General features: G+C 44.9%; 1 protein-coding gene across 2 annotated transcripts; it reads right to left on the bottom strand.

Annotated features, from left to right (window-relative positions):
* Positions 1–3,969: 3,969 nt before the first annotated feature.
* LOC119120074 (high choriolytic enzyme 2-like) lies at positions 3,970–20,218 on the bottom strand. Of its 2 annotated transcripts, XM_037246696.1 has the most exons (8): positions 20,064–20,217; positions 19,187–19,217; positions 19,039–19,104; positions 17,833–17,985; positions 12,748–12,865; positions 9,053–9,231; positions 7,207–7,288; positions 3,970–4,345 (listed from the first exon to the last, which is right to left on the bottom strand). In XM_037246696.1, the coding sequence occupies exons 1-8, from the start codon at positions 20,121–20,123 to the stop codon at positions 4,213–4,215; spliced, it is 822 nt and encodes a 273-aa protein (XP_037102591.1). In that variant the 5' UTR covers positions 20,124–20,217; the 3' UTR covers positions 3,970–4,212. The 2 variants fall into 2 exon arrangements, with proteins under 2 accessions (XP_037102591.1, XP_037102592.1); XM_037246697.1 differs by lacking the exon at positions 7,207–7,288 and having other exon boundaries at positions 20,064–20,218.
* Positions 20,219–20,431: the final 213 nt, after the last annotated feature.

Raw genomic sequence — 20,431 nt, 5'->3', positions numbered from 1 at the left:
GATTCTTGATTTGTTTCTTTCTCTTTCTTCCAGGATCTCGGAGGTCACAGAACCCTTCTTTGGTGCCATCTTTCTTGGATTTTTGTGACTGTTTTAAAACAGCTGAAATATTTCGTATTCTGCAATCACAGGCTACACAATCCAATGTACCCTGATATTGGTTTGCTCCACTGGGCTTATCACACCATCACAGTTGGCAGCTGTTACCAGGGCTGTGGACTCGGACTCGGGGACTCGGACTCGGTCGGACAATAAAAAAAATACGTTCAATTTTATTTTCATCATGCTGCTGAGAATGCGCGTAGGAATACTGTCCACAGCCCTGCTTACGATCAAGTTTGAAAAAGAACTTGACAGCATTGAGCGCCGCCGGCGTTTGTCGGCCGCCAACCGGTCAAACGCGCATGCGCGTGAGCGGAAATCCCGCAAAGGAGGAGGGACAAACAGAGCGATTGGTTTTGCTGGCTTTTTAATGAATGGCGACTGTGACTACGGGGGCCCATTAGGTCCAGAAAAGCTGACAAGACGCTTGCCAAAATGGCAAGGAAAAAATGCACAGCGAAACGAATATATGACGATGAACACAGGACGTTTTTAACAGAGTTAAAGTTGTTTTTTGTTGAACGCTATGGCAAGCCATTCTGCCTGATATGTCGGACGTCATTGGCGCATTTAAAAGCTTCAAATGGTCAGCGCCACTTCAGCTCACTTCATGCCAATATCGATAAGGACTTTGCAAAAGGGACTGAATTTCGCAAGCACAAGTTTGGAGACTGAAAAATAGGTACAGTTTTTCAAAAAAATTACGAAGAACCAGAGACTGTCACACTTGCATTGTTTCAACTGGCTTGGAACATTGCACGGGCTAAAAAGCCATACAATGAAGTGGAGTTCGTTAAAATATGCCTCAGTGACGTTATTGAATTTTATTTTCATCATGCTGCTGAGAATGCGCGTAGGAATACTGTCCACAGCCCTGCTTGCTTGTTATGAAGACAAATTTAGTTGTTGCGTGCGCGCCCGCGCCTGCCTGCCTGCGTGCGTGCGTGCACGTACAAGACCCACAATGCCCCGCGCGCAGCCAAGATGGAAGAACCCGGCAGTAGCGAGAGAACAATGTTTTGCCTCTAGATTTGGGGGGGAAACGGAGCGTAAGTTGCGATCAATGCGGCCACGTTGAGTTGCACTTAGGCTAATGTTTACATTATGTACCAATGTCAAGGACGATTATGTCACCCAGCTTATATCATTGATGTGTTTCGATAGTTGTGGGGTCGTCACTAATTATTTGTGTTTAGATAAATGTCTGAGCTATAATGGTGTAATTAATGATTAAAACTTGAAAGTATCTGTTTATTGTATTCGTTTATATGTTTAATAAAGACAAAGCCATCACAAAACTGTTGTAATTATTTAGATTTTGATCTAAATTAGCCTTGAATAAAGACTAAGCAGTCACATGAATTAACAGGAAAAAATGGACAGCCGGACTCGGACTCGTGGTCAAGAGGCCGGACTCGGACTCGGACTCGGTGCAAAAAATCGGACCGAGTCCACAGCCCTAGCTGTAACCTTGAGCTGTTGCTCCTTCGACAGACAGAAAAGCCATTGTTCAGCAGACGAGAATCTCAATCACATCAGAGGTTTCATAATGCACAATTACAGTGTGACCTCTGCTTACCAACGCATATACTTGTGAATAATTGCGATTTTTTTTTAATCTACTTACGGACCAATTTTCGACTACCGAACCAAAGCCCCCGCGCGCCCATGTCTCCTTTGCTTTGCCATTCCCTCTTCATGCCAGTGCGTTAGCAGTGTAAAAGTAGTCTCCAAAGACGATCTATATGAAACACGAAATCATAAAGGAGCATGGCATGCGTATCGTCGAGCTTGCAATGGAGTATAGCCAGTGGTGTGCCGAGGAAGGTGGCATGAGTCCACATTTCAACCAGGGCCCTGCTGCAGGAGCGCGCACACATTGAGTGAAAGGTCGAACCCGTTGCCGTGCGGCAAACAGTACTCGCTTGTTTTCAATAAAAACATGAAGAACACACTTTTGTGTTTGTCAATTTCCATCTTTAGAAGCTCGGTTGCTTTTCTTTTCTTTCTTTTTTAAGTTCTCACCCACGTTTTGCGCGAGGTGCGTTCATTGACCACTTTCGGAAAAACTCATTAATTTCACCAAAAAGTAATGATAAGTACATGACTGTAGACATTGCAGGGAGTACGTGAAAACATACGAAGATTTATTAGCCTTACTTTTTCTGTCCTCTCTGTGATATTTTTAGCAAGTGTAGAAAATTAGAACAGGTTCCCCCCTCCCCAAGCAAAGTTAGGAGGTAAGGAATAAAGTGAGATTTATGTTTTGTTATAAAGGTTTTAAGAAGCAAAAATAAAATGGTTGTTTTGGGTTTCTGTGTGTCTTACACAGAGTAATAGGGCAAAAAGTGTGACTTTTGGGCTCATTCGACACACATTTGCATTTACATTGATTTCTACGTGAAACGTTGCTTCTACTTACAAATGTTTCTACTTACAAACTCGAGCGCACAACCAATTAAGTTCATAAGTAGAGGTACCATCGTATAACAATTTGAACCTCAGTAGCTGACCAATTTACTATTCACGTCCATTGAACTTTCAAAGACACTGCCATGACAGAAAAAGACCAGCAGGTGGAACTATATTACAAGATTTGGTTGGAGTTGTTTTTTTTTCTGTCGTTCTCATAAAAAAGATTTTACAAAATTGTGTGTACTTCACGTGAGGTTTTATTTTCCACCTCCTGCATGAAAAAATGAAAACTCCAGTTATTGTGCAGTTTTCAAACAATACCCAACACAGTGATGAAAACTGGCAGTCACATTGCCACCCAGCTCACTTAGCACCCGACCCCTTTGACCCCTCCCACAGGTGGTGAGCCCATGAGAAGGGGGAACCATGTTTTCTTACCATGTTTTCTTTTCAGGCTGTGCCCGGCCGGGCTCCATGGGCGAAGGCCCGGCCACCAGACGCTCGCCTTCAGGCCCCAACTCCAGGCCTGGCTCCAGAGGGGGGCCTCAGTGACCCGCGTCCAGGCAAGGGAAAATGATGTCCATTTTCATTAATACATGGTACATGAGCCGTGCTTTGTCTGGCCCTTCACCTATTCTTTTGCCATGGGTGACCCTGCCAGGAGCATAAAGCCCCAGACAAGCCCGATTGGAAGAACCTGAGGAGAGTGGTGAGGACAGCAGAGAGGATCATCGGTGCTCCTCTTCCCTCCATTCAGGACTTGTCATCCCAGCGCTGCGTGTCCCGAGCCCGAAATATTATCAGTGACCCATCACACCCCCACCATGGACTGTTCTCCCTGCTGCCCTCTGGGAAGAGGTTTCGCAGCATCCGCTGCAGGTCCACCAGGTTCTGCAATAGTTTTTTCCCTGCTGTCGTCAGACTATTGAACATTCAAACGTAGCATTCCTCTGCACACTTGTAAATACTGCTTTTGTCTCCTGCACTGTTCACATACTTTATCACTGCTGCACTTTGTACTTTATAATTATCTCATTTCATATTTTTTATATAGAATGTCACTTTTTTTTTTAACCAGCCGAAATACCTCTACATTGCTGAAAGCCGTATGCAACGAAATTTCGTTTTTGTACACACCTTGTGTTGACAAAATGACAATAAAGTTCTGTCTAAGTCTAAGTCTAAGTCTAAGTCTAACTTGGCTCCTCGGATCATTAGGACACACAAACCCCTCCACCACGATAAGGTGACGACTCACGGAGGGCTTAATATCATTCATTCTTAATATAATTTGAGCAGAATTTTTTATTTTTCATACTGGTAGTCCTTTGGACTAATTAGTCCTCAGGAAGTAGATCTCAAGAAGGTTGGTGACCCCTGTTCCAGATCAACATAATGACAAATTTTGGCCATGCACATTACTGCTGTATCCATGTCAGAGGCAGAGAAATTTTATTGCACTGTTGAATAAATCAATTTAATGTTAATGGTGCAGTATTTTACATAGCAATTAAACAGCATAGGGTACATCTTAACCCAAGAGGTGAGTATATAGCAATCATTGACACTGCCTTTGGTTTTCACAACCACTAGGAATCTATAAGCATGTAAGAGAAGAGATAAGCAGGATGTGAGCAAAGATTGTATGATAGTAAATCAAGCAAGGTGATGACTTCCTGGGTTTGTTTTAAGGTACTACACACTGCAGCCATAAAGAAGGTTCACCCGACGAATGTCAATGGGGCTCATTCTGTCTGCCCTACCTATGGCTACATTATTGTTAGGGATAGGGATTATTGTCGGTTGTCTGTTCCTGGAGAAGGCAAACCTGTTACAAGCACAAACAATTTGTTATTAATATTTGCCCAACTTTTACAAACACAGAGAAGTTATATATCATTCATGTTTGGTCATCTATATGGCTGATTGTCATTCTGTTTGGCGTGGCGGTTGTCTTCACGCATCATTTTGTCCCTGTACTAGTGAGATGTTTATTAATACTCTGTTTAATGACCATCCATCCATCCGTCCGTCCATCCATCCATCCATCCATCCATCCATCCATCCATCCATCCATCCATCCATCCATCCATCCATCCATCCATCCATCCATCCATCCATCCATCCACCCACCCATCCATCCATCCATCCATCCATCCATCCATCCATCCATCCATCCATCCATTCTCTATAGCGCTTGATCAGTTCAGTCATTCACCATCCATCCCCACGGGGGTCACGGGTGAGCTGGAGCCTATCCAGCAGTCATCGGGCCGTAGGCTGGGGACACCCTGAACTGGTTGCCAGCCAATCGCAGGGCACACAGAGACAAACAACCATTCGCAATCGCACTCACACCGAGGGGCAATTTGGAGTGCTCAATCGGCCTACCAAGCATGTTTTTGGGATGTGGGAGGAAACCGGAATGCCCGGAGAAACCCACGCGGGCACGGGAGAACATGCAAACTTCACACAGGGAGGGCTGAAGGTGGAATCGAACCTGCACCCTCCTAACTGTGAGGCGGACGTGCTAACCAGTGAAACACCGTGCCGCCCACTCTGTTTCGTGTTATATTTTAAATGTGAATACAGATGTTATTTACCGTATTGGCCCGAATATAAGACGATGTTTTTTTGCATTTAAATAAGACTGAAAAAGTGGGGGTCGTCTTACATTCTAGACATTATACCCATTTTCACTTGTGCGCAGCGGTAAGTTAAAGGTTGCTGGTATCGACTGAGTATGTTGTTGTGATTGTGTGCGTCTTTGACACAAAGTGAGTACCGTATTGGCCCGAATATAAGACAATGTTTTTTTACATTGAAATAAGACTGAAAAAGTGGGGGTCGTCTTTTATTCGGGGTCTAGACATTATACCCATTTTCACTTGTGCTCAGCGGTAAGTTAAAGGTTGCTGGTATCGACTGAGCATGTTGCTGTGATTGTGTGCGTCTTTGACACAAAGTGAGTACCGTATTGGCCCAAATATAAGATGATGTTTTTTGCATTGAAATAAGACTGAAAAAGTGGGGGTCGTCTTATATTCGGGGTTTAGACATTATACTCATTTTCACTTGTGCGCAGCGGTAAGTTAAAGGTTGCTGGTATCGACTGAGTATGTTGCTGTGATCGCGTGCGTCTTTGACATAAAGTGAGTACCGTATTGGCCCGAATATAAGACGATGTTTTTTGCATTGAAATAAGACTGAAAAAGTGGGGGTCATCTTATATTCGGGGTTTAGACATTATACCCATTTTCACTTGTGCGCAGCGGTAAGTTAAAGGTTGCTGGTATCGACTAAGTATGTTGCTGTGATCGCGTGCGTCTTTGACACAAAGTGAGTATATACATTTCATTGTTACTACTGTCCACTGTTGTGCCGTTTGTCTGATCGCGGTTTGCTTCGTGTGCGCGCCGTTTGATTGACAGCTCCGGCGCCCTCATAATCGATTGAGTATGTTGCTGTGATCGTGTGTGTCTTTGACACAAAGTGAGTATATACATTTCATTGTTACTATTGTCCACTGTTGTGCCGTTTGTCCGATCGCAGTTTGCTTCGTGTGCGCGCCGTTTGATTGACAGCTCCGGCGCGCTACTTTAAGTTTGCCTCGCATCGTACGAGTAGCCGTTACGCAGCGCCACGGCGACTAACGGTCGCCAGGAAATGTATTTTGTTGTCTCGATCGATGACTTATGTTTGGTGTGTTGCCGAGAGTATTTCAGTTATGGTTATTTAGTATAGCAGAACCGTTACGCGCAGTTAGTTATGTAATGTGTGCCGTCTACTAGTGTTGTGTGACGTCAGAAGTTGAGCGTTGACTTACATGCTGTGTTTCTGTCTGTTGCAGAACCACACACACACAACACACACACACACGCACACACACACACCCGCACACACGCACACACACCCCACACACCCTTCACACGCTTCATACAATAATCACACATCCAAGAATCACATTCACATACCCAAAGACTCACCCATGTACACTACACACACCTGCTCTCACATCCTTACGACCAAACATGTGCCTATCCCCTTTTGCCAGTTTGCCTGTATGCCCCTATGAGGCACAGTGCCTGTTACTTTTTTGCCAATAATTCAGTAAAGCAATTTAAACTGAACCACGTCTTCCCTCCTGTGTTCTGACCGACACCCGGGGGCAAAAAGAGCATAACCCACTGAGCAAACCCCCTATACAGTCCTCAGGCTCCCCAACAATAGCGGTAGCAGTTTGCATTATTTTATTGGAATGATTTTCCTTATTCAGATTTGTTTATAGACTACAGTTACAGTTAGACTTCATGTTGATGGTTAATGCAGTTATTGCAATTTTGTTGTTTTATCACAGTAGATTGGTTTATTTACATTTCAAAAATCAGAAGCCATTCATTTACAAATGTGATTGCACTTTAGTTATATATATATTTAAATGTTCAGATATTAAGATGTGAGTTACAGTTTTTGAATGAGGCAAAATAACATGCTTTTTCTCTCAAGTATATTGTTATAATCATTTGTTTCAGGTGCACTGTAATTATAAAAATTAAATTTGGTGTTCAAAAAGTCTTTTTTCAAATTGAGTCTTGAAAAAGAGGGGGTCGTCTTATAATCAGGGTCGTCTTATATTCGGGCCAATACGGTACTACCATATCTGTATAATGGTGCTTTGTTGTGCATTACCTTCCATAGTGCATGACAGAGTTGTAATCATAGGGAGTGCCAAGATTTCTTGTATTAAGCTTCCTGAAATTGCCCTCCATTCCTGCAGGACATTTTTGCATGTTAATTGTTATTATTATTATTGTTATTCATATATATACCGTATTTTTTGGACTAAAAGTCACTCCGGAGTAAAAGTCGCATCAGCCATAAATAAAATGCACAATAAAGGGGAAAAAAACATATAAGTCGCATTTTGGGGAAAATTTACTTAACAAAATCCAACACCAAGTACAGACATGAACCAGCAAAAACAGGCTAAACGATACGGTATGCTAACATGACATAAACACAAACGAGGAGCTGAGAACGGGCCTGACGTAACATTAACAGTTATTCAAATAATTATAACATAAATAATACGTTTATCAAACCATCTGTGTCAGTCCAAATCATTGAATCCATCGATCGAATTCTTCGTCCTTTATGTAAACAACGGCGCGTGTGCAGCGCGCCGCTGACGTCGGGCTTGTCGTCAGTTGCAGTTCACATTATTCCACAGGCCCATATAACGATATACACTGCTCAAAAAAATTAAAGGAACACTTTTTTTAGATATGTATACTGATATGGACAGTTTAATGTCTCAGGAACAAAAGGATGCCACATCTTTTGATGGAAATAAAGGTTTTCAGCCTACAGAGGGTTCAGTATATAGACAACCCAAAAATCAAAGTGAAAAAATGATGTGGCAGGCTCGTCCATTTTGCCGAAATTAAATTTCTGCAACTCAAAATTCTTTTCAATATCTTGTGTGGCCCCCACGTGCTTGTATGCATGCTTGACAACATCGCGGCATGCTCCTAATGAGACGACGGATGGTGTCTTGTGGGATGTCCTCCCAGATCTGTCTAAGGGCATCAGTGAGCTCCTGTAAAGTCTGAGGAGCAATGCCATACCCTGATAAAAAACTGTTCCTTTAATTTTTTAAGCAGTGTATAAACTATATCAAATAACTATAATATAAACAACAATTTTATCGAACCATCTGTATCACTCCAAATCATTAAATTCATCGAATTCTTCGTCCTTTATGTAAACAACAGCGCGTGTGCGGCGCGCCGCTGACGTCGGACTCGTCGTCAGTTGCAGTTCAAATTATTCCACAGGCCCATATAACAATATATAAACTATATATCAAATAATAATATAAACAACAATTTTATCGAACCATCCATGTCACTCCAAATCATTAAATCCATCGGAATCTTCGTCATGTGTCACTTAAAAAAAACAAAAACACCACAGCTGTTGAACTACGTGCGCCCTGGATCGCTCTTCCCGTCTCCCCTCCCCGCCCCCCCTTTTGTCTTTAAGGCCTTTGCTAGACAATCGGAAACTACTGAAGTCTAACAACATAGACCTTGCTACTCTAAATAAACTATATATATAGTATAACTATAACATAAATAACAAGTTTATTGAACCATCTGTGTCACTCCAAATCATAAAATCTCCTGACTCCGGAAGTCAGTGAATGGAACTCCTTGTCAGTGAGGCTCCAATTATTCCACAGCCATAGTGCGCCCTCATGCGGTTTAAAGTGAAAATAACATGTGATCAACTATACTAGTAATTCAGCAATGTGTTAATGATCAAGTAAAAATTTGTGAATAATTACACATATAAGTCGCTCCTGAGTATAAGTCGCCCCCCCACCCAAGCTATGAAAAAATGCGACTTATAGTCCGAAAAATACGGTATATAATTATTGTTATTATAATTATTATTATCATATAACCCCTTATCTTACCTTATCTGTAAAGAAACAAAAATATAGAAAAATATGAGGGTTTACCAATCTCACCAGGAATGACATTCTGGAAGAGGATTCTAACATGCTGATCCCTGTCAGATCGAGTCTGTTCATGATTGAAACCCAGGGCGTGGAGCAATTCGTGTTGAATGACCTGTCGGAAAACACAGCCCCGGCGACTCAAAGACACTTCTTGACCACGACCACGACGTCCAACAAATGAATAACATCTGCAAGAGAGCAAAAGTTAGTTAAAAAATAATAATAAATTCTTCGGTGTTGACAAGACAAAGTCAGAGTTGGAGAATTCATATCCGGAGAGTAAAAACCTGCCAAAGTTTAAAGTCAGCCACAAGTGCTTCTTCTCAACGGGCAGGTAAACAAGATTGGCAAACCTCTGCAGGTGATTATGTACAATTCTCAGCTGTTTTGAATTGCTTTTGACTTGTTGATCACATTATACAATAATGATTCTGTTATGAATTTTCTCACACTGCACAACATTTTGGAATGAGTTCATCATATGTCTTTACATAGATGATATGTCAAACATATTTTATACACGTTTATCAACAATGAGAAATGTGTGAAGCAATAAATCAAGCAATGATCAACCAGTTATTTAATAACCTATTGCAAAAGAAGATATTCATTGTCATGTAGATGTGAATCTGTGGCCCAAAAGCTAAGTGTCAGGTGTAAGAAGAAAGGACTTTAATTTTGACGAGGGCTGACATCTGCTGGTCGATTGCTCGAATGGCTTGTAGGCTAGCGATTGTCCTACCAAATTCTTATTGGTCAAGCAATCGCTGATGTTCGTTTGACAGGAAGAAAATAACTTCGGATGAAACCATTACTATGGGGCATATATAGGCTGTACAATTAATTACAAATCAAAACAATGACAGTATAATTAAATACATCGGAAGTATTTTTTCTTATTAAATATGTTTAGCGGAGGTCGGATGGCAGATTCAGATTCAGCAACTTAAGCAACTTTCTCCCTAGCCACTTTGTCCAGCACATCCCGTGGAATTACGAGGCATTCCCGAGCCAGCCAGGAGACATAGATTCTCCAGCGTGTCCTGAGTTGTCCTCGGTGCCTTCATCTAGTGGGACATGCCCAGAACACCTCACTAGGGAAGTGTCCAGGGGATATCCTGATAAGATGCCCAAGCCACCTCATCTCTCAGTGCAGAGTCCAGTCCATAAAGGTTATAAATAGAATCAATGAGCCTTGGAGGAGTCCAACCTTCACTGGAAACAAATCGGACTTGCTTTCTGACATACGGACCAAAGTTTGACATCTGTTGTATAGAGACCAAACTGACCTTATCAAAGGGTTTGGTACCCCTTCTCCCAAGGAACCCCCCACATGATTCCGCAAGTCTGATCCAAATACACAACACATGTAAACTGGTTGGGCGAATGCACCCTTGAGGACCCTCAAGAGTGTGTGGAGCTGGTCGACCGTCCCAAGAACAAGACAAAAACCACACTGCTCCGCCTGAATCTGAAATCGACCTCCCAATGGACCCTCCTCTCCAGCACCCCTGAATAGGAGTGTGATACCTCTGTAGTTGGATAAGACCATCTGGTCCCCGTTTCCTAAAAAGGGGGACCGCGACCCCAGTCTGCCAATCCAGGTGCACTGTACCCAATGTCCACACAATGTTGTAGAGGCGTGTCAACGAGGACATCCCCTTAATATTTAGAGGGTGAATTTCATCCAGCCTGGGGCTTTTCCGAAGAGTTTTTTTCAACCTCTTTTATTTCAACCCCAGAGAAAGGACAGCCCACCTCAGAGTCCCCAAGTTTTGGTTTCACAATCTAAGGCATGTCGGTGGAATTGAGGGGGTATAGCAGTAGGAAGTATTCTCCCACTGGCTCACAATGTCCCAAGTTGAGATCAGCAGCACCCCATCTCCACTATACACAGTGTTAACATTACACTGCTTCCCCCTCCTGAGATGCCAGATGGTGGTCCAGAATTGCTCCCAATCACGCCCTTCCAGGTCTCACTGCGCAGCGGTGCCGCGCTCGGGAATCATTTGGTGATCTTTCCCCCCAATTCCAACCCTTAATGCTGAGTGCCAAGCAGGGAGGCAATGGGTCCCATTTTTATAGTATTTGGCATGACACGGCGGGGTTTGACCCACAACCTTCCAGTCTCAGGGCGGACACTCTACCACTAGGCCGCTGAGACCTCGAAGATCTGAAGGCAAAGGTGACATCCAGGGTTGCACTGATCCGCCGCCTTGCTGGAACAACGTGGGGAGCCTCTGCTAAGATCTTGCGGATATCAACCCAAGCGCTGGTCTTCTCTGCAGCAGAGTACTGTGCTCCAGTTTGGAACAGAAGCCCCCATGCCAAAAAGGTGGATGTGGCAATTAACAACGCCCTCCGAACTTTAACAGGATGCCTGAAACCCACCCCTGTGTCCCTCCTGCCTGTCCTTGCGGGAATAGCGCCGGCCAACCTTCGGCGAGAGGCTGCCACCCTCGTTCTCGCCAGGAAGGCAAAAAATAACGACTGGCACATCCTGCACAACACTACAACAACTCCAGCTCCACCAAGCAGACTCAAGGCACGCCACCCCTACAACATGGCAGCACAAGAGATGCTCAATTCCATCCCTGAAGACATCTCCAGAGATGCCTGGCTGGCAGCAGCTTGGAAGCAGGAGTGGGAGGCAGCTGGCCCCTCCCTCATGCACCGTTATGTCTGGGAACCAGGAGACGGCGCCATAGGAGGAGACGAACTACCTCGCCAGCAGTGGACCACACTGAACCGCTTAAGAACTGGTGTTGGGCGCTTCAACACGTCTATGCGGCAGTGGGGACTGGCGGACAGTGCGGCATGCGAGTGTGGAGCCCCCGAGCAGACAGCCGACCACATCATCAACACCTGCCCCCTATATAGACCACCCTCAGAGGCCGGCCTCTTCGACCTGGGACCAGAGATGCTGGCGTGGCTCCACGACACCAAGTTGGAGCTCTGACGTTACACGAGAGAGAGAGAGGCCGCTGAGCTGGTATGACTGATGTGATGACTGAAAACCCCTATAAGAAGGATGGTGTCCCAAGGTTTAGCACTCTCCAGCACACCCTATGAGGACTCCAAAAAGGGTGGGTATTCTGAACTGATGTTTGGTTCAGAGTCACAAAGAGCAAAACCTGTTCCCCCACCTAAAGGTGGAGGCAGGCTATCATCTCGTCCACTGGGGTAAACTCCAATTTACAGGCGGCAAGCAGGTGGGCACATAAGTATGCCCACACCTGCTCGGTGCCTCTCACCATGGGCAACTCCGGAGTCGAAGAATGTCCAAGAGGTCCCCAAAGTCCCCGCCTTTGTCCACCACCCATCTCAGTACGCACGCGACACATTTGGCCCTTCCCACAGGTGGTGAGCGCATGGGGAGAAAAACATACTACGTCCCTACATCAGACTGACCCTGGCCATGGGTGCATTCCCGGCCACCAGGCACTCGCCAGCGATCCCCACTGCCAGGACTGCTTGCGGGCATGGGAAATCATGAACTAATCTTTTTTTTTTCGTCTGGTCCCTCACCTAGGAGCTATTTGCCATGGGTGACCTGCAAGGGACAGAAAGCCCAAGACAATTTAGCTCCTAGGACCATGGGGCACGCAAACCCTTCCACTACAGTACGGTCATGGAGGGGATGAGTCATTATATCATAGACCATCCAGGAGATCAGGTTAGTGTGTGGATTGTGTTTTACATACCCTGAGCGGGACTGGATGTCCACAAAGTCCCTCTGTCCATTCAGTGGGGTGAAGCGAATGCAAGTGGATGCCGCAAATGATCGCAGACCATTAATTATGGTCTCTCTTTCTCCAGTAGCTTGTTAAAAAAATAAAAAGATGCAACATTTTTATTTTATAAACAGAGAAGATTAAAGGACTCAATCTCTATGAAAACGTTTTGGCAAGCAGGTTAGGAAATTAGTTAATCTGTCATCAGCAGCTAATGTTATTGCATTGCTCAGTGGTTCCCAAAGTGGGCGGTACCGCCCCCCTGGGGGCGGTGGAAAGATCTGGGGGGGCGGTGAGGAAGAAAGGGGCGGTAGGGGGGCGGTAGGGGGGCGGCAGTCGATTTGTACACAACACGCCGCTCTGGCCCAGTCAGATCCGACAGCATAGACTACAAAAGCAAAAGCTCAGGTTTGTAATTTCAAGCTTGTAATGTTCAGAATTTTATCTTATAATAAAAACCGCATTCTGGCGGTCAACATCATCTTGAGTTCAAGTCAACATGAAATTGGGGACTCGCCAGAACGCGCCGTGTTGTGTTGAGTTGGTTAGGGCAGTGGTCCCCAACCACCGGGCCGCGGACCGGTACCGGTCCGTGGGTCACTTGGTACCGGGCCGCCAAGCCGCACAGAATTTTTTTTTTTTATCGACGATCAATTAATTCAGGTCAAGACACTCGTCCCGGTCACGTGACATGTTTCCCCAGTCGAGCCCGCAAAGCTAATATGTGGCGACAGGCTAACTAACCAGGCAGTGAAGCATTCAAAACTGCTTCAACACATGGAGACCAAGCATCCTGCAATAAAAGACAAACCTTAAATCACTTCGGGTGTCATTGTCTCCAATTACGTCTAGATGGGACCGGCTCGTTTCTGAGAAACAAACTCAGTGCTCCCACTAATTCAACGTAATGGTAATGATATTATAAATGTATTATTTATTTATTTATATAAATGTATTATTTATTTATATAAATGCCTTGGGGGGGGGGGGGGCGCTAGGAATTCACTGGGGAGCCAAAGGGGGCGCCAGCCTGCAAAAGTTTGGGAACCACTGCTCTACACTGCAGTACATCTCATTAAAAAAATGTCACTGACTCTTGCACTGCTTTTTCATGAGTAGCTAAACTGTATGCAAACCACAATAGTGGGAAAATTGAAGCTCAGGCTTCATAAATTGTGTATTATTTCAGCTTGAAAGAGGTGGGTCATGGCATGTATATAAATGTTTCTCTCAAGACAATTATTCAAGAGTAAGTGCATGTTTTTCCCTTAAAAAGGTTCTACTGAAATCTATATCATAGACAAGAAGAAATGTAAAAATTGTGGTTAATTGTTTACGCTTGCAATTAACATTACAACATACATCATAAATTTATGTCAAGTTGTTCGAATGTTTTTTTAAATAAAAAAGTGGTATTGTTGCAGGAAATTAAGGTTTTGTCATGTGGGTGTAAAAGTACAGATAGACACTACTACTAGGTATATTTATTTGGCAGTGCAACTTCTATCTGTGATCGTCATTATTATAAAGATGACGGGCTCAGCCCGAAAAGGAAACGTGGGTCCCCCTTCCCATGGGCTCACCACCTGTGGGAGGGGCCAAAGGGGTCGGGTGCATTGCAAGCTGGGCGGCGGCCAAAGGCAGGGACCTTGGCGGTCTGATCCCCGGCTGCAGAAGCTGGCTCTTGGGACATGGAATGTCACCTCTCTGGCTGGAAAGGAGCCCGAGCTGGTGTGCGAGGCAGAAAAGTTCCGACTAGATATAGTCGGACTTGCCTCCACGCACAGTTTGGGTTCCGGTACAAGCCCTCTCGAGAGGGGCTGGACTCTCTTCCACTCTGGAGTTGCCCACGGTGAGAGGCGTCGAGCAGGTGTGGGTATACTTATTGCCCCCCGGCTGGGCGCCTGCACATTGGGGTTCACCCCGGTGAACGAGAGGGTAGCCTCCCTCCGCCTTCGGGTGGGGGGACGGGTCCTGACTGTTGTTTGTGTCTATGCACCAAACGGCAGCTCAGAGTACCCACCCTTCTTGGAGTCCCTGGAGGAAGTGCTGGAGAGCGCTCCTTCTGGGGACTCCGTCGTTCTACTGGGTGACTTCAATGCTCACGTGGGCAATGACAGTGAGACCTGGAAGGGCGTGATTGGGAGGAACGGCCCCCCCGATCTGAACCCGAGCGGTGTTCTATTGTTGGACTTCTGTGCTCGACACGGATTTTCAATAATGAACACCATGTTCAAACATAAGGGTGTCCATGTGTGCACTTGGCACCAGGACACCCTAGGCCGCAGTTCGATGATCGACTTTGTAGTCGTGTCATCGGATTTGCGGCCGCATGTTTTGGACACTCGGGCGAAGAGAGGGGCGGAGCTGTCAACTGATCACCACCTGGTGGTGGGTTGGCTCCGATGGTGGGGGAAGATGCCGGTCCGACCTGGCAGACCCAAACGTTCTGTGAGGGTCTGCTGGGAACGTCTGGCGGAATCCCCTGTCAGGAAGAGCTTCAACTCCCACCTCCGGCAGAGCTTTTCCCACGTCCCGGGGGAGGCGGGGGACATTGAGTCCGAGTGGACCTTGTTCCGCGCCTCCATTGTTGAGGCGGCCGACCGGAGCTGTGGCCGTAAGGTCATTGGTGCCTGTCGTGGCGGCAACCCGCTGGTGGACACCGGCGGTAAGGGATGCCGTCAAGCTGAAGAAGGAGTCCTATCGGGCCGTTTTGGCCTGCGGGACTCCGGAGGCAGCTGACAGGTACCGGGTGGCCAAGCGGAACGCGGCTTCGGCGGTTGCTGAGGCAAAAACCCGGGCGTGGGAGGAGTTCGGCGAGGCCATGGAGAATGACTTCCGGACGGCTTCGAGGAAATTCTGGTCCACCATCCGGCGTCTCAGGAGGGGGAAGCAGTGCAACGTCAACACTGTTTACAGTGGAGATGGCGTGCTGCTGACCTCGACTCGGGACGTCGTGTGTCGGTGGGGAGAATACTTCGAAGACCTCCTCAATTCCACCGACACGCCTTCCATTGTGGAAGCAGGGCCTGGGGACTCTGAGGCGGACTCTCCAATCTCTGGGGTTGAAGTCACTGAGGTAGTTAAAAAACTCCTCGGTGGCAAGGCCCCGGGGGTGGATGAGATCCGCCCGGATTTCTTAAGGGCTCTGGATGTTGTGGGGCTGTCATGGCTGACACGTCTCTACAGCATCGCGTGGACATCGGGGACAGTGCCTCTGGATTGGCAGACTGGGGTGGTGGTTCCCCTCTTTAAGAAGGGGGACCGGAGGGTGTGTTCCAATTACAGGGGAATTACACTCCTCAGCCTCCCTGGTAAGGTCTATTCAGGGGTGCTGGAGAGGAGGGTCCGTCGGGAGGTCGAACCTCGGATTCAGGAGGAACAGTGTGGCTTTCGTCCTGGCCGTGGAACAGTGGACCAGCTCTTCACCCTCAACAGGATCCTCGAGGGTGCATGGGAGTTCGCCCAACCAGTCCACATGTGTTTTGTGGACTTGGAGAAGGCGTTCGACCGTGTCCCTCGGGAGGTTCTGTGGGGGGTGCTTCGGGAGTACGGGGTACCGAGCCAACTGATAAGGGCGGTTCGGTCCCTGTATCACCGATGCCAGAGTGTGGTCCGCATTTCCGGCAGTAAGTCGGATTCGTTCCCAGTGAGGGTTGGACTCCGCCAAGGCTGCCCTTTGTCACCGATTCTGTTCATAATTTTTATGGACAGAATTTCTAGGTGCAGCCGAGGCGTTGAGGGTGTCCGGTTTGGGGACCTCAGCATCGCGTCTCTGCTTTTTGCAGACGACGTTGTGCTGTTGGCTTCTTCAGGCCGTGATCTCCAGCTCTCACTGGAGCGGTTCGCAGCCGAGTGTGAAGCGGTCGGGATGAGGGTCAGCACCTCCAAATCCGAGTCCATGGTCCTCGATCGGAAAAGGGTGGAATGCCCTCTCCGGATCGGGGATGAGATCCTGCCCCAAGTGGAGGAGTTTAAGTATCTTGGGGTCTTGTTCACGAGTGAGGGGAGGATGGAGCGTGAGATCGACAGGCGGATCGGTGCAGCGTCGGCAGTAATGCGGACTCTGTACCGGTCCGTCGTGGTAAAGAGAGAGCTGAGCCAAAAGGCAAAGCTCTCAATTTACCGGTCGATTTACGCTCCTACCCTCACCTATGGTCACGAGCTATGGGTCGTGACCGAAAGAACGAGATCCCGGATACAAGCGGCCGAAATGAGTTTTCTCCGCAGGATGTCCAGGCTCTCCCTTAGAGATAGGGTGAGAAGTTCGGTCATCCGGGAGAGACTCGGAGTAGAGTCGCTACTCCTCCACGTTGAGAGGAGCCAGATGAGGTGGCTCGGGCATCTCATCAGGATGCCTCCTGGACGCCTCCCTGGGGAGGTGTTCCGGGCATGTCCCACCGGTAGGAGACCCCGGGGACGACCCAGGACGCGCTGGAGAGACTATGTCTCTCGGCTGGCCTGGGAACGCCTTGGGATCCCCCGGGATGAGCTAGATGAAGTAGCTGGGGAGAGGGAAGTCTGGGAGTCCCTCCTGAAGCTGCTGCCCCCGCGACCCGACCCCGGATAAGCGGAAGAAGATGGATGGATGGATGGATGTTTACGCTTGTAATTAACATTACAACATACATCATAAATTTATGTCAAGTTGTTCGAATGTTTTTTTAAATAAAAAAGTGGTATTGTTGCAGGAAATTAAGGTTTTGTCATGTGGGTGTAAAAGTACAGATAGACACTTTGCACTGTATGCTACTAGGTATATTTATTTGGCAGTGCAACTTCTATCTGTGATCGTCATTATTATAAAGATGACAATGTACTTTTATGGTGATAAGTGGCCTAATAGTGTTGTGTTTTGCCATTTACAACACCGTTTTGGAAGAAGAAAAAAAAACTTCTTACAGTTCGAAGTTTGTTTGGGTTTGAGTGACTACTACTGAGCAATGCTTCTTATGGTTCTTTTGCTACAATCTGTAGTGTAAAGAAAAATAGGAGATTGCTTTTACCCACTTAATGAAAATGACATTCACTTTTGAAAGATAATTGATTACTTACAGTAATCGCTGGAAATTCTGTATGGCACATAGACCAAACCATCCGTTGCTTTTGGCCACAGGCACCTGTTTCTTGTGCAAGCGTCAGCATTCTGTAGTCCGGTTGGTATGGCTATGTCTCCAAACATCACAAGAGGTTCATTTTGGTTCTTGCCTAGAACATTTAATTTTTTGTTATTATAAGTCTCAGTGTTTGCAATTTCACACTTGATGCTTTACAAATGTACACCAGACATAATTCACAATGAAGATCATGAAATGCTAGGCTTTCATTTTCAATGAGATATCCACAAAATGTTAATTAAGATGTGAATGTCGATAATTGCCAATTTGCTGCTGTTTCCTATTAGAGTCAATGACAAATATTTTTTTTCAGTTTATCATGCTCGGACTTCATGGGAATTATGTCATTCTCCTAAACCTGTTAATTGAACTCATAGTGCTGAAGTGGAAATGAAAATATTTGGCGAGAATTGTCTTTCCCCTTCAGCTGCAACTGTCAGAAAATATAATTAAATAATTCTGACTGGGTGAGCAAGATAGCCTAACAAAATTAGCCAAGTTTGGGATTAAATATTAGCACCAGTGGATTGATGTGAGATCTAATTCACACAATTTCACACGTTTTCACATATCCATGTGCAATTGACAGTGAATAGCAGGTGATAGTAGATAAGTCTGCTAGGATATGACAAATTACACGACAAATAAATCGATACTTAATCATTAAAAATATCATTTCACCAAAATTATTACTTACCACTGGATTAAATATTGTAGAAACACATTAAATTAGGTTGGTAATTACGAATCTGTTTATTTAGGGCAGCTAAATAGACTTGACAGAATTTATATCACATTTTTATCATGCTTCAAGCCTCATGTTTGCACACACCAACGGGAGCCTTGCTGCCATGTGAGCAAATTAGGACACCTCAACATGGTCACAGATGTTAAGGATTGAACCCAAATCCTTCAGGTTAGGAGAATGACCGATCTACCCAGGAGCCACGCTGCCCTGAGCTGTGGTGTAAACCTTACATTGAGTTGCATTGTAGATCTTCCTCAGTGCGTTACCCTCTGTTTTGTTACTCATTACTACTCTTACAAATTCTGGATTTAAAAAAAAAGTAATGTAATATTGTTCTCTAAATAAAGCAATAAATCACAATTTTGCCTTTGATAAAAAAGAGTGAGATTAACATACCAACATTAACATTTGCCCTTTCTATCAGCGTGGAAACACTGGAATCCTCATCTGCAAGTGTGTTGCCTTTGAGAAAGAATTATAAAAATCTGTGTTATTGTCAATTGTATGTATTTGTTTTATCTTATTGAATCCAGGTCTGGCTTACCAGGGTGTCTGTTCATCTTTTCGTGAGAGCCCTGAAATACAAACATTAAGCAGTTTAAATTGAACAACATTTTTGAGTAAATTGAATCCTTTCTCAACTGTATTTTAGTTAAGGCCTGGATAGCATTTCTACGGAGTGGTGGTGTCCCTATGTAGGGTTTTTGCGTATGTTATTTCTTGTGCCTTTTCATCCCTGTTTCATCCCAATGGTATATAAATGTAATTAGATTTGATTATGATAGCATATTTCGATTAAACTGTGTACTATCTAGTAAGTCGTATACAACACTTTTTTTTTTTTCTTCAAGGGGTGATTGTTGCAAGTAGTGTGACCTGAAACTCATTTTAATTTTTGCAGAAGAGTGGAGTGGACTTTTTGCCTGGAATCTGCACTTTTTTACCACCCTTGCTCAGCTCCGTCTTCCTGACACCTTCTGTATTCAATGGCATACAAAGTAAATGTAAAGAAATGTTAAATGTTTAATTGTGATCTATTGTTTAATTCATTATTTTTTTCTGGTATTTTAATCTACATAATTAGTAATGCATATAAAATCAAACTTCCGATATTAAATGTCTGCTCTCATATTTATCTGGTGAAAGCGTGTCTCTTCCTCTAAAACATCACAACATACATACATACATACTTGTAATTACAGCCTTAGGTGTATGATTAATAGCATGCTGCTTTGAAATGTAATCATTTTCTATTGTGAATTTGTGTTCACATATTTACGGGTACATTTTCTAAATGATTCACATTAAAATCAGCGCTGTGAGTGAATTCATTTGTCTAAAGTCTGGTGATATTTGCCTAAAATTATAGAAGACAAAATATCATACAAATATTGTTTGATAAGAAATTTACCAGTCCTTACTTTTATGGTGAAACATTCGACGGAGAGGAAGAAACTCAGTGCTGCAACATGGAAGATCATGACTGCTTATAGAATAACCGACCCTGAGAGTACCAAGAGAAGTGTTTCACCTTATATATAGGTAAAGAACCTCTTGTTATCCATATATGGCATGCTACTTACAAGAATGGTTAAGGAAGTGCAGATTACAGCACCTTGAATTACAACACCATCTTCACGTTTTAACACTATCCAATTTAAAAGTCAGAAATGACAACAAATAAATAATCTCTGACTTTTATCTAAAATTCATTAATAATATTAATTTGCACTATTGTATGCCATTTGTGCAAATTGACAAATTGGATTTTACTTACACATTTGTCGCA

The sequence above is a fragment of the Syngnathus acus genome, chromosome 3 (genome assembly GCF_901709675.1).
Source record: "Syngnathus acus chromosome 3, fSynAcu1.2, whole genome shotgun sequence".
Classification (NCBI taxonomy): domain Eukaryota; kingdom Metazoa; phylum Chordata; class Actinopteri; order Syngnathiformes; family Syngnathidae; genus Syngnathus; species Syngnathus acus.
This window is presented reverse-complemented; position numbering and strand designations above follow the sequence as displayed.

What these genes read in the sequence shown, in the direction of transcription:
- LOC119120074 (XM_037246696.1), bottom strand. Translation starts at nt 20,123, where the DNA reads ATGATCTTCCATGTTGCAGCACTGAGTTTCTTCCTCTCCGTCGAATGT. An exon ending in AAGGGCAAATGTTAATGTTG is followed by an intron (nt 17,986 to 19,038) that starts GTATGTTAATCT and finishes TAAATGTTCTAG; the next exon opens with GCAAGAACCAAAATGAACCT. An exon ending in TCTGTCATGCACTATGGAAG is followed by an intron (nt 4,346 to 7,206) that starts GTAATGCACAAC and finishes TGCTTGTAACAG; the next exon opens with GTTTGCCTTCTCCAGGAACA.